Raw genomic sequence first — 14,782 nt, forward strand, 5'->3', positions numbered from 1 at the left:
ATGCTTGGTTTCATTGGTCAGAACATTGAATACAGGAGTTGGGATGTTTTGTTGAAGTTGTACAAGACATTAGTATGGCCACACTTGGAATACTGTGTACAGTTCTGGTCACCCTATTATAGAAAGGATATTAAACTAGAAAGAGTGCAGAAAAGATTTACTAGGATGCTACCGGGACTTGATGGTTTGACTTATAGGGAGAGGTTAGATAGATTGGGACTTTTTTCCCTGGAGAGTGGGAGGTTAAGGGGTGATCTTATAGAAGTCTATAAAATAATGAGGGGCATAGATAAGGTAGATAGTCAAAATCTTTTCCCAAAGGTAGGGGAGTCTATAACGAGGGGACATAGATTTAAGGTGAGAGGGGAGAGATACAAAAGGGTCCAGAGGGGCAATTTTTTCACTCAAAGGGTGGTGAGTGTCTGGAACGAGCTGCCAGAGGCAGTAATAGAGGCGGGTACAATTTTGTCTTTTAAAAAGCATTTGGACAGTTACATGGGTAAGATGGGTATAGAGGGATATGGACCAAGTGCAGGCAATTGGGACTAGCTTAGTGGTATAAACTGGGCGACATGGACATGTTGTAAACTTCTATGACTCTATGACTCTATGATCTTCAATTTTAATAAAATGTACTTCTGTTTCTAGGATGACCAACCTTACCTTGCTGCGATACCTAGATATTCCAAACGACCCTGTATTCATTCCTGTTGTTATTCCTGAGAGCAGCATTGAGCCACCAAGTGATAGTACCAGTGAAAACATTCTGAATGAAGTCCTACAGCTGAGGTGAGTAATAAATGTTGGGTAAGTTTTTATCAGAGATGTTTTTGAAAGGTGCTTTTGTTTCCAGAAGTTATGAATGTATGTACAAACATAAAACCAATGGATGAATCATCTATTTCTACTTCTTTCTTTGATTCTGAGATAGTTGCCAAACCAGTCAATTCTAATGAAGTGAATAATCCACAAAATTGCAAATTAAGCTTCCTTTCGGCATACTTTTATTTGGAATTTCTTCTAAATGTAACTTGTTTCATAGTAAGTTAATTTGATAGAATAAAGAAATAATATAATCATACAATATATTGCAGAGAAGGTAATCCTTTTAATGCTTGGTTCACAAACCTGGTAAAATGAGGACTTTGTAAATCAAACTTTAAGAACACCCAAGCCTCTCTAGTTCTTTTGCAAATTCCTCTGCCTTATCCTCCCACCGGATGAAGTACAAGTTATTACTAAGGTTATCCACTCCATATGGGAAAACTCACAAACTACCTTATCACAAAACTAATGTTGGGTAGCATAGCCAGTTGGCCAAAGATCCTTGATTCAAATCCTGGTAGGGTACATTCAGCTTCTTAGGATATGACAAGAAAGCAGGAGACTACTTGCCATACTGTTGTGGTATCCACCTTGGGACAGTCCTTTACTGTTTGACACTGATCAGAGCTGTACCCAGAACAGACTGAATGTATGTCTAAGGGGACTGATCTCCTATTCCTTACCTTTTTTAGTCAAAATAGGACCCATTTATTATGTACCCATGTTTTATGTTCCCATGTACATTGCCTTAACATTTGCTCATCGGCTTATTTTGTCCAGATTCTTTTGAATGCTGTTGATTTCCCTTGCACAAATCAAGTCGTTGCAGATATCAGCATCTGTAACATTTATGCCTAGTGTAAATAGCACGAAGCCCAGAACAGATTCCTTCCTCATCCAGACAAAGCCTTTTTCATTTCTCACCACCTGCTTTTCATTGCCAAGCAGTTCTTAAACAAGGTAGCTAATTTTCTTAATTCCATGAACATTCATCTTCTCTAAGACTCGTGTGTATTAAACTCTGTCTGATCCTTATGAAAATCCAAGCAAACCATATTCATTGGATTACTGTCATCTGTCAATTTAGTTAGCTGCTCCAAGAGTTCCTGTAGGCTTCTGAGGCATGGCTTTCCTTCTAAAACTATGTTGCCCGTAAACATGTCCAGCCAATGAAGACCAGCAATCAACAGACTGTTGAACGACATAGCCAGAACAGTAGAATATAAGTCGGAGGAAGCTGTGATAAAACTGCACATTACTCTGGTCAGACCCACCACCTCGGGGCAACTAGTGATGGGCAATAAATACTGGTGTTGCCAGTGATGCCACATCCTGAGAGTGATTTTTTTTTTAAAAAGCCACGCCTTTGATGCTATAATCATTTCTAATTGCTGAGGCACAAAGGTGACATTCAAGCACTGGAGGCAGTGCAGAGAAGAGCCACAAGGTTGATCGCTAGATATCATGATCAATACTGGAGACTTGGGCTTTTCAGCCTGCAAAGGAGATGTTTGTGAGGTAACCTTATAGCGGTATATAACATAGTTAAAGGAATGGAAAAACACAGTTAAGGGAATGAAAAAGGTAAATCTAGAGTATTACTTCGAATAAAATGGTAAGAATAGACCAAGGACGCACTAGTAAAAGATAAATTTAGAACTGATATTGATATTGAAATTCTTCAATAAATGGAATAAACCTCCAGATAGAGTAATAGAGGTGAAAACCCTGGGAGCATTTAAGAAACAGGTGAATGCTGCAGTGGGGAAACTGAAGGATTTTTATGGATGGACAAATTTAGATGGGATGAATGGCCTTCCCTATCAATAATTATCTTGTGACCTTCTGTACTGTTTATGGACTCTACACTCACTAAAGGAACACCTTTAGAAGAAAATGATTGGCGGTATGACAGTTGGGAAAAACTATAAAGATGAATCTTTATTTATGGTGTTCAATCTTCCGTGTAACGAATGACATATTGACATACGAATTAAGAGCAGGAGTGGGCCATTCAGCCCCTCGAGCCTGCTGTGCCATTTGATAAGATCATGGCTGATCTGATTGTGACCTCAACCCTACTTTCCTGTCTACCTACTATAACCTTTGACTCCCTTGTTAATCAGGAATCTATCTAACTCAGCCTTAAAAATATTCAATGACCCTGCCTCCACCGCTCTCTGGGGGAAGGGAGTTCCACAGACTCACGACCCTCAGAGAAAAAAATTCTCCTCATCTCCATCTCAAATGGGAGACCCCTTATTTTTAAACTGTGGCCCTTGGTTCTAGTCTCTCCCACAAAGGGAAACATCCTGTCATCTACCCCTTCTAGTGCCCTCAGGATCTTATATGTTTCAATAAGATCACCTCTCATTCTTCTAAACTCTGGTGCATACAGGCCCAACTTGTCCAACCTTTCCTCATAAAATAACCCCCTCATCCCAGGAATCAGTCGAGTGAACCTTCTCTGAACCGCCTCCAAAGCAATTATGTCCTTTCTTAAATAAGGAGACCAAAACTGCACACAGTATTCTAGATATGGTCTCACCAATGCCCTGTACAACTGTAGCAAAACATTTCTACTTCTATATTTCATTCCCCTTGCAATAAATGACAACATTCCATTTGCCTTCTTAATCACTTGCTGTATCTGCATACTAACTTTTTGTGATTCATGTACTAGGACACCCAGATCTCTCTGTACCTCAGAGTTCTGCAATCTCGCTCCATTTAAATAATATGCTGCTTTTCTATTCCTCCTGCCAAAGTGGACAAGTTCACATTTTCCCATGTTATACTCCATCTGCCAAATTTTTGCCCACTCACTTAACCTATCCATATCCCTTTGCAGACTCCTTGGGCCCGATATTAGCACCCGCGATCGGGTGCGTTCCTGGCGGGGGGGCTCCGAAAATCGGGGATTCCTGGGGCGGGTCGGGAGCCTGGCTCCAACCCGCCCACTTCAGGGTTTCCCACAGACGCGCTGACATGCGCACGCAGCCCCCGCATGTGGGACTCCCGCCGGCAATTAAAACCAGCAGGGTGCCACTTAAAGTACTTAAACAGGTATTTCAGGTTGTTTACAGACCTGATTAACGAGATATTTTAGGAGGGATGGGATTTTACAAACAACTGGGACTGTTTCCCGTACTGGGGGAAACACTCCCAGTTGAAATGGATGTGTTGCAGCCATCAGCCTGTGGCAGCTGCAAAGGTCCATTTGACAGATGGATGGGGGGGTGGGGGGAGACCCTCCCTCATTGCAGGAGGCCACTCTGTCACTTTGGACAAAGTTTGGCCTCCACCACCCTCCTCCTAACAACAAAATTCACCAACTTGCACACTTACCCCGGGGTCCAGACAGATGTACCTACCTTGCGGACCCCCTCAGATGTACATCTTCCGGATGGGGGCCGCCGTAGCTGCAGTCATGACCTCCTCGGAGGGCGAACAGTATCACCGGCCACGCCATCCACCTCTGACACGTGGAGCTCCACAACACAGTGCTGTAATACATCCACCTGCACAGCAGGAGGGGGGGCAACGGCAGAGAGAGACACGTCGCAGAAGGCACTACCCTTGGCACAGGGTCTACAGACCGAGGCTCAGCTTCCTGGACCTCTCTGAGCAGCAGTGCACACAGAGGCTCAGAGTCACTCGACATGTAGTCGTGGACATCTGCAGCCTCCTTCATGCCGGGCTGCTCCCGGCTGGCCCGAGCACCATCATCTTGCCTGTCGCTGTCAAAGTCACCACTTCCCTCAACAACTTCTCTTCCGCATCCTTCTAGGGTGCCACCGGGGACATTGCTGACGTCCCTCAGTCGTCTGCACAAAAGAGCCCTGCAAATACACCTACACCCACTCTGCAGTGACACAATGGGTGGCATCAGGTGTGGGTCTTCATTGTGATCCTCTGGAAAGGGAATTATTGCACAAACCAGACAAGATTCGCAAAGACGTGGCAGTAGTGGTGCCAATATAATATGTAATGTGAGTTGATCAGAAATTCAATATAAGTAAAAACCATGACAAACCCTCAAACACCCTTGTGCATCCCCTTCATGCTCACGACACGTTTGCCTTTCGCTTCCTACTGCACATATGTGATGCATACCCTGTGGCTGCAGCACAGGTAGTGGCAGGTTGAGTGAGGCTGACCGTGAAAGAGATGCATGAGAGGGTGAGTATGAGATAGAGCCATGAGATTGTATGAGGATTGGGTTGAGTGGTAGTGGCGGGATGAGTACTGGCGAGGTGAGTAAGTGCAGGTAAGATGAGGATGAGGTTTGAGTGGGTGTGAAGGGTGATGTGACAGAGTAGTGTTGGCAGTGCAGAAGGAGATGTGGGGTGGGGGTGGTGATGTGGCAGACTGAGTGTAGGGGAATGAGTAAGTGTACTCACTTTGGCTGACCTACTTAGGTCATTGGAGCGCCTCCTGCACTGTGTGCAGGTGCGCGATATGTTGGTGGTTCAGGTAACCTCCTCTGCCACCTCGAGCCAGGCCTTCTTAGTGGCAGAGGCAGGCCGCTTCCTCCCGCCCGCCGGGGGGAAGATCTCTGTCCTCCCCCTCCTCCTCACCCCATCCAATGATACCTGGAGTGAGGCATCATTAAACCTGGGAGCAGCCATCCCCCTGGGCTGCTCCATGCTGTAATTTTTCTTATTTCTTGCAGCATCAGTCAGTGGAGGACTGCCCCTTTAAATAGAGCTCCTCCAGCTGACAGACCTTACTGCACATGCGCAGTCCGCCCGCCGCGCAGCTCAGCAGTGGGGAACCCGGAACAAGAGGTAAGTGGATCCAATTAGCCTGCGATTGCGCACGGGGCAGACTGATTTCACCGGGCGCGTTACCCACGCGCCCAATTGCCTCCCCCACCGCGAACCCGCCGCCCTGGTAATATCGGGCCCCTTATGTCCTCTTCACAACTTACTTTCCTACCTACCTTTGTGTCATCAGCAATTTAGCAACTGTACATTTATCCAAGTCATTGATAGAGATTGTAAATAGTTGAGACCCAAGCACTGATACCTGTGGCACTCCACTCGTTACATCTTGCCAACCTGAAGATGACCCATTTATGCCTACTCTCTGTTTCCTGTTGCTTGGTCTAACCTTAGAGCCATTTTTTTTTAGTATAAATGGTTCTAATTTGCTAAGAGTGACATAATTTTATATATAATTTGCAGTGTTACTGAAGAGAGGCCAGGATTTAACTTCAAAAGCATCTCTGATTTCCTTGAAGGATACAAGTAAGTATATAAATGTAAGATGTGATTCCATTATTTCTTTGCCCCCACCCCCAAAAAAAGATGACTTTTTAAAAAATGTCTCGCAGTAGTAAAGATCAGTGATAGCTTAGATTGCTATACTAGTGCCATTTATGCCGTCGCCCTGCCCCAAAAAGGTTCTATACATATGGAATTAAAATCTTGTTCAAAGTGTTGAAAGAAAAGATGGAGAATTATGTTATCATAAAGTATTGGTATTTATGATAATTACTAGAAGCTGTAGATGCTAACACATCGTAGACAGGAGTCTAAACACAAACGCCTTACTTCAGAAAGAGTTTGGCAACTGCAGTGATGAGAGGAGCTTGTCCACTACCTCAGGAACAAAATCTGAGGAACAGAAGTACACTTTTTGGCTTACATTTGCAAATATAGATAACACAAATTAAGTGAAACTGTAAAAGACCAGAGTACCAAAAATAAGCAAATATAATAAATGTGGCTTTCTGACATTAAAACTGTGCAGACTTCATTGCTTAAAAAGTTACCACAATTACTGCCAATTAAGCACCTTTCATCCTATGACAACTGTCTTACCATGACATGAGCCATGTAGTGCATAGATGCATGTTGCATGATGCCTGTTGTATGATGGTGCTTGTGCAACTTTTAAAAATAAAAGTCACTTTTTTTATTTAAAATTTAATTTTATGTCAATAGAAGCAAAATAGGGCCCAGGTGGATGCTGGGAAAATACACGGCAGGGAGGGAGTCATGGGTATTTTGCCTCCATATTTATTAAACTGCTCATGGAGTGAATGGAACAGTTTCATGAACAAGTAGTTGGCACAGTTTGAATGCTCAGACCCAAAATTTTTGGTTCAAATGAGCACCGACGGAGGATAAGTGAGACTTTTCATTTACCGTCCACATTGAAGAGTGATGCGCAAATACAGAACGCTGGCTGCATGTAAAGTAAGGAGAAAATGGATACAATCAGTGTGCAATGCTGATTTAAAGTGATAGACACCATTTGGCACTTAACGCTCAACTCAATGCACAGTTTTAACCACGACCATCTGAACGTGTCTTAGAATGCCTGGGGGCCCCTACCAGCGCTATTTAAAGGGACCATGCAGGATTTACAGGTTAGTGGCTGGATTATTGCTTTTGGCTGCTGTTGCATTTGTAACTATTTTTGGAGGTCTCCTATACTTGAATACTAGGACACGAGGACATAGCCTAACATTTAAAGCCAGAACGTGCAGGAGAGAAGTTAGGAAACACTGCTACATGCAAAGGGTGGTAGAAGTTTGGAACGCTCTTCTGCAAACGGCAGTTGATGCTAGCTCAATTGTGAATTCTAATTCTGAGATTGACAGATTGCTGTGAACCGAGGGTATTAAGGAATATGGGGCTAAGGCGGGTATATGGAATTAGGCCACAGGTCCACCGTGATCTCATTGAATGACGGAACAGGCTCGAGGGGCTAAATGCCACTGCCACTTGCTGCCTCCTGATATGCGCCACCTTCTCCTGCAAGAAAGTGGGCGTGTGTCTGGGTGATGTGCCTGTCATAGTTGAATAGTTGCCAGTGTGTGTGGCCTGTGAGTTGTGGGTGGGCAGCTTGAAACAGTGGTAATGTGTGAGGGTGAGGAAACATCTGATTGGAAGAGTTGAGTACTGATGGAAAGAGTTTGTTGGTATGGAGGTGTGTGTGGAACAGCGGATGCGGCTAGTGGTGCAGTTGGTAGGAGATGGCAGTTGGTAGGAGATGACCTTGACCACTCGTGTCAAAGCATTGAACTTCTTCCTGCACTGCACCGATGTTCATGATGCTGTGCGCCTGGCATTGACTTTGTCCCCTGCTGTCTCCCACTGTCTTTTGGGCATATGTCTCTTGCCCCCCACCCCCGCCCCCCACCTTGTGGATATTGGATGCCCCTCCTTCTGTCCTCCTCTTGCACCAAGGAATCTAGTGCATCATCAGAGAACCTTCGTGCACATACTCTCGCAGGCCTGGTACAAACTCAGATTGGTGAGGTCCGGCATGCAGATTGGAGGATATGGGATTTAGTAGAGCGCAACTTTTATTCAATGTTTTAACATAACTCATCAGGGTGTAAACATAGGGATGGGACCTGCATCTGTGTGCAATGTCTGATCTCCGTTCCGACTCCGTGCAGACAGCAGACTGTTATTTTTAGCAAATAACAGGTACCGGCTACCTTTAAGAGATTAGCCTGCCTTTAAGAGTTTGTGGCTTCCCCTGCTGGTGGAAAGTTCAAATTGCATTGAATTGATGTTCTAGGCCTGGATTTGAACGCAGCTTGCAGGTGAGTACTGAGGCCGGACAAAGCTCTCGTCCTGCCTGCGCAGGGGCCATTGGGCGTGGGTTAATAGCAGACCACACTACCTGTGTCCAATAATAGGGCCTATCAAAATTTTTCCCCTATGTGTTTTAAGAGCCTGACATCCCTTTAAGCTCAATATTATCTATCTAGCTTATTTATTTAATAATCTAGATACCTGTCCGCAGTACAATGTCTTCAATCCCGAAACTCATACTTCTCCAATGCCATCAGTGTCACTGAGGGATAACAGGATTTGCGAGAACACAGTTTCTACATTACTGTGTTTGCATTTTTAAAATGTCTTTGTTTAAAAGGGGCACAGTTAACCTTTCTTTCAAATGTCTTTTGTTAAAGGGGTTTTGAATCCCACACTATATCAATGGAAAAAAAGTGGCACGAATATTAATATGTCGTTCCTGGCTCATCAGTTGATCTAATCATTACCAATATATTTAAAAAAATCATTCTAACCCATACAGGTCAGGCAAGATTACTCCGACCCAGGTTGCTAAGAATGTGATCAGAGCTCTAGAAGATGCTGATCAAGCAGTTGCTCCACTGCGTGCTATTGTGCAGTATGAGGGTGACCTGATAATGAAGGTTGGTAATATTTTTGATTTATCAAAGACAGTAGCAATCATCCTTACTTGGACAGTGGAGCCTGAGGTGTTCCATAGGAGATTTTGATGGCTAAAAGAGAGTTGCCCCTCGTATTTGCAGTTTAGTGTGATGTTATTTTTATTAATCCAGTGGGATGACAAGACAGTATAATGGCTTAACATTACATTCAATGATTGTAACACAGGGTGCACACAACTAACGTTGTTGAAGATCTGGAGCAAACCGATTATATTTTCATGTTTTCTAAGCATGCCTTCGTGGGTGGCTCACTCGCCACTTGTGTATCTGTGGTCTTCTCACTTTCTCTCTATCACTGTATAACTGGATTTCTCTTTGTTGTTCACTCTCTGTGCCAATCTTTCCCTGTGTCCTAAACTTCTCTCCCCACATCTCTAAACATCCTCCTCTCTCCCCCATGTGTTTAAACTGCCCCCTCTCTCTGTAGATAAACTTCCTTGTGCTCGCGAGACCGTTCGTGAAGTACACGTCATACATTTTTCCTTTCTACATGTCTGTAAAATTTTCATCTGCCACTGTGCTGCCTATGTACATATTTTGTCCAGCTCGTTCTATTTCAAAGTTGCCTCCTCTGATTCGGCAAACCCTCCTAGTTTGGTATCACCTGCAAATTTGCCCACTTTGTATTGAGTTTCTGAATCCAGGGCTCCGATATTTATGATGTGGAAATGCCGGTGATGGACTGGGGTGGACAAATGTAAGGAATCTTACAACACCAGGTTATAGTCCAACAAATTTATTTTAAAATCACAAGCTTTCGGAGATTATCCCCTTCGTCAGGTGAATGAGTGAAAAGGTTCTCAAATCACATATCTTATACTAGGCTGGGACAGCATCACACCAATCAAAAGGTGTCGTTGTTATTCAAACAGGCCAGTCACGGAGAACAGCACGTCCCAGTACACTGGATATACATTGTGTCAATTACACAGACAGACAGAAAGAAACCCAAATGGCAGAGAGAGAGAGGGAATATTAAAAACATAATTTTTTTCCCCCTTTTTGCTGGTGGGGTTACGTGTAGCGTGACATGAACCCAAGATCCCGGTTGAGGCCGTCCTCATGGGTGCGGAACTTGGCTATCAACTTCTGCTCGACGATTTTGCATTGTCGTGTGTCTCGAAGGCCGCCTTGGAGAACGCTTACCCGAAGATCGGTGGCTGAATGTCCTTGACTGCTAAAGTGTTCCCCGACTGGGAGGGAACCCTCCTGTCTGGCGATTGTTGCGCGGTGTCCGTTCATCCGTTGTCACAGTGTCTGCATGGTCTCGCCAATGTACCATGCTCCGGGGCATCCTTTCCTACAACGTATGAGGTAGACAACGTTGGCCGAGTCACAGGAGTATGAACCATGTACCTGGTGGGTGGTGTCCTCTCGTGTGATGGTGGTATCCGTGTCGATGATCTGGCATGTCTTGCAGAGGTTGCCGTGGCAGGGTTGTGTGGTGTCGTGGACGCTGTTCTCCTGAAAACTGGGTAACTTGCTGCGAACGATATTTATGGGCAGGGAGCAGGAGGGGATTGTAGCGTCCAGGAATGCAGGTAACACGGAGGTCCTGTCGAATTTAACGGCTGGACCTCATTTGAATTTTTTTTCTCCTTTTCCCGGCTGGCAGCCAGCCAGATTGAGAGGCTGGCTGGTGAGAAGGCTACAGCCAGGGAGAGGAGGGGGGGGGGGATGAGATCGCAGTGGGGGGAGATAGGGGAAGAGATTGCGGGGGTGGGATCGGTAGATCGCAACTCTTCCGCCCGTCATGGGGAGTTGAAATCCCCCCCGCCAAGTCATTAGAAACAATTGTGGTTCTCGCACCAAGTCCTGAGTCACCCACTCAGTACCCCTCCTCTTTCCCCTCTCTCCCCCCCCCCCCCCCCCCCCCCCCCCACTCTGATATAATTGCCTTTGTTGGTTTGTTGTCCTTTTTAGAATATGGGTGCCCTATAAGCATATTTTGAACCTACTGGTACCTTTCTAGGTCCATTGATTCCCTCAAAATGACTGTCAGTGCCTTTGACTCTCTTCCCAAGCCTCTGTCAGCACTCTGGGATAAATGCCATTAATTCCTGAGTATTCATTTTAAGCCCAAATCAGCCTATCTAGGACTTCTCATTTATAGTGAAGTCGTTAATTATGCTTGGCATATTTTTGTCTGGAGAGGGCATGTTGCTCATGTCTCATGTAAACACTTACAGGAAGTTGTCATTCAGGATATTTACTATCCTCAATTTCCTATATTACAACAGTGACTACACTTCAAAAGCACTTCATTGGCTGTAAAATCTTTGGGGATGTCCTGAGATCATGAAAGGCACTATATAAATGCAAGTTCTTTCTTTCTTTTCATTTGAAAGCCCTAATGTGTCTTCTAAGGTTTTCACCCCTTCTCTCACTTGATTCCTGCTGGGAAAGTTTTCTTAGGTGCTGGCACCTTCCAAGACCTTATTTTAAGTGGATATATTCACGTATGAGCCCAGACAGTGGTTGTTGGCAGGGTATTTGACTGTGGTGGGATAACAGGCTATATCTACACATCTGCACTTTCCAGCATTATAGCAATCTGGAACAGGAATCCTGGGTGATTTTCCTCTCTCTTGACATAGGAGTGCTGATTGTAGCACCCCTACAGGTACCCTGGCTGAGATCTATTAATGATGTGGAGATGCCGGTGATGGACTGGGGTGGACAAATGTAAGGAATCTTACAACACCAGGTTATAGTCCAATAGTTTTATTTGAAAATCACAAGCTTTCGGAGGCTTTCCATCCCACACTCACCTGACTAAGGAGAAAGCTTGTGATTTTCAAATAAAACTGTTGGACTATAACCTGGTGTTGTAAGATTCCTTACAGAGATCTATTAACATAGCAGAGATTAGGGATTGAACCTGGGTCTTCCGGTATATATGGCTTAGTTAGACTCTGCTTTTATTAGCTGAGCCTTTCGAGGAGCTGCATACTGATTATATTCACCCCTCAAATACACACACTTTCCTGCTGCTTTATTGTTTTACAATACACTTTGTTAAATATCCTGATTATATTTTCCTAATATGCTTTTAGAAGTGGTAGAGAGAGAGAGAGAGAACAGGGAACTACGGGCAAGTTAGCCTGACATCAGCCGTCGGGGAAAATGCTGGAATCCATTTATTAAGGAAGTGGTAACAGGGCACTTAGAAAATCATAATATGATTAGGCAGAGTCAACATGGTTTTATGAAAGGGAAATCATGTTTGACAAATTTATTAGAGTTTTTTGAGGATGTAACTAGCAGGGTAAATAAAGGGGAATCAGAGAATGTAATATATTTGAATTTTCAAAAGGCATTCGATAAGGTGCTACGTAAAAGTTTGTTAAACAAGATAAGGGCTCATGGGGTTGGGGGTAACACATTAGCTTGGATAGAGGATTGGTTAACGGACAGAAAACAGAGAGTAAGGAAAATCGGGTCCTTTTCAGGTTGGCAGGCTGTAACTAGTGGGGTGCCGCAAGGATCGGTGCTTGGGCCTCATCTATTTATAATTTATATTAATGACAAAGATGAAGGGATCGAGTGTAATGTATCCAAGTTTGCTGACGATACAAAGATAGGTGGCAAAGTAAGCTGTGAGGAGGGCACAGAGTCTGCAAAGGAATATAGACAGGTTAAATGAGTAGGCAAGAAGGTTGCAGATGGAGTATAATGTGGGGAAATGTGAGGTTATTCACTTTGGTAGGAAGAATAGAAAAAGAGAATATTTTTTAAATGGTGAGAAATGGGTGTCCTCGTACAAGAAACACAAAAAGTTAGTATGCAGGTACAGCAGGCAATTAGGAAAGCAAATGGCATGTTGGCCTTTATTGCAAGGGGGTTGGAGTACAAGAGTAAGGAAGTCTTATTACAGTTGTGTAAGGCTTTGGTGAGACCTCAACTGGAGTACTGTGTACAGTTTTGGTTTCCTTATCTAAGGAAGGATATATTTGCCTTCGAGGCAGTGCAATGAAGGTTCACTAGATTAATTCCTGGGATGAGAGGGTTGAGTAGAATAGGCCTATACTCTCTGGAATTAGAAGAATGAGAGGTGATCTCATTAAAACATATAAAATTGTGAGGGGGCTTGACAGGGTAGACGCTGAGAGGTTGTTTCCCCTGGCTAGAGAGTCTAGAACTTGAGGGCATGGTTGCAGGATAAGGGGTCAGCCATTTAAGACCGAGATGAGGAGAAATTTCTTCACTGAGGGTTGTGAATCTTTGGAATTCTCTACCCCAGCGGGCTATGGATGCTGAGTCGTTGAATATATTCAAGGCTGAGATAGATAGATTTTTGGACTCTAGGGGAATCAAGGGATATGGAGATCGAGCGGGAAAGTGGAGTTGAGGCCGAAAATCAGCCATGATCTGATTGAATGGCGGAGCAGCCTTGAGGGGCTGTATGGCCTACTCCTGCTCCTATTTCTTATGTTCATATGAAAGGCAAAAGAGTTTTGTGGGGGATAATTCTGTGATTTTGGTGCTCCAAACAGGGACTGCAGCTCTGGAAATCGCAGGTGCACAGTCTTTGATATTCGACCCATTGGCTGGATAATCATGGACTGCGTGCCCAAGAATTTGCGATATGTACTTGCTGCAGATGTCACTCTGCTGAGTCGTGGAATCGCCATTTCTTACAGATTAACGTTTTCTATTTGGGAAGAGTTGGGGAAAGACCAGATCTGCACTTTAGATCTGTATTCTTTTTGTGGACTGCAAAGCTAAAATGTACTTTGTTGTATACTTAACAGAACAAGCTCCTTTGCAGTAAAGGGAGGGGGTTGGGGGGAGCGGAGAATCGAGCTTTTAAAATGTTCATATAATGTGACCTTTGCTAACAGTTACTTTGGAACCCTGTGATCAGTAGTAGGTCAGACAGACAAAATATTTTTCATCTACCAATATTGTGCTGTTTACTGTCTATGAAAGGATCAAGAATAGTAACAATTTGGCAACAATTCTAATTTATTAGCAAATTGGCAGGTATTTGCTTATACTATTGACCCTTCTTCCAACGTTGCATTTGTAAACCAGCCAAAAGCCATTGTGGAATTAGGGTGTTCCAGTCAAGGCTCAGGAGAGAGATAACTCCTAATCAAAGCAAGACTCTTCTCCAATACTGTAAAAACTTCCCTGCAAGGGTAAATACTGGTGGTAAATTACACACTGTTTTATTTCACATTCCTGAGAATGAATATCTGCTGTACTTGTAACTGGCAGTATTGAAAGCAATGAACATCTGTGAGATACTAGTTAAAAGCAAAATGTACAGGCTCATCCATCTTTGTGCAACACCATCCGTCTCCATCAGTGGGTCCTATCCCAGTTAATTTCCACTCTCCTTCATGTTACTGTTTTATTTATGTGCCTCAGTGAAATATAAATTACTAATGTCTGCAATGATGTTTTTCAGCTATCTTTGTACTGATGCATCATTGAAATGTCTGGCAGCACCAGCAAAATATTCAAAACAGGATGAGCTAAAATTATGTATCAGCATTATTATTTTGCTACTTTTCAACACTGAGATTCTGTTCTGATGTATAGATGGCAGAAGCCTCCACCGCTCGCTATAAGGCCAATACACCCCTTTCCCCACTGGATGGAATTCCTGTCTGCGTGAAGGAAGAAGTAAAAGTTGTAAGTATAATGCTGTTTGAAAACGGATTGACTAGAATGAGAATATATGGGAATAAGGTGCTGTTTATGATAAATACTAACAACTGACCC

General features: G+C 43.8%; 1 protein-coding gene across 1 annotated transcript in view; it reads left to right on the plus strand.

The window, feature by feature from the left end:
* Nucleotides 1–14,782, plus strand: part of LOC137327316 (uncharacterized) — a 54,294-nt gene that overhangs the window by 13,795 nt on the left and 25,717 nt on the right. The window contains exons 4-7 of the mRNA XM_067992999.1: nucleotides 649–789; nucleotides 6,015–6,077; nucleotides 8,890–9,010; nucleotides 14,600–14,692. Of these exons, the coding sequence (XP_067849100.1) occupies nucleotides 649–789; nucleotides 6,015–6,077; nucleotides 8,890–9,010; nucleotides 14,600–14,692 (418 nt within the window). The remainder of the gene's footprint in view (nucleotides 1–648; nucleotides 790–6,014; nucleotides 6,078–8,889; nucleotides 9,011–14,599; nucleotides 14,693–14,782) is intronic.

The sequence above is a fragment of the Heptranchias perlo genome, chromosome 11 (genome assembly GCF_035084215.1).
Source record: "Heptranchias perlo isolate sHepPer1 chromosome 11, sHepPer1.hap1, whole genome shotgun sequence".
NCBI classification, from domain to species: Eukaryota; Metazoa; Chordata; class Chondrichthyes; order Hexanchiformes; family Hexanchidae; genus Heptranchias; species Heptranchias perlo.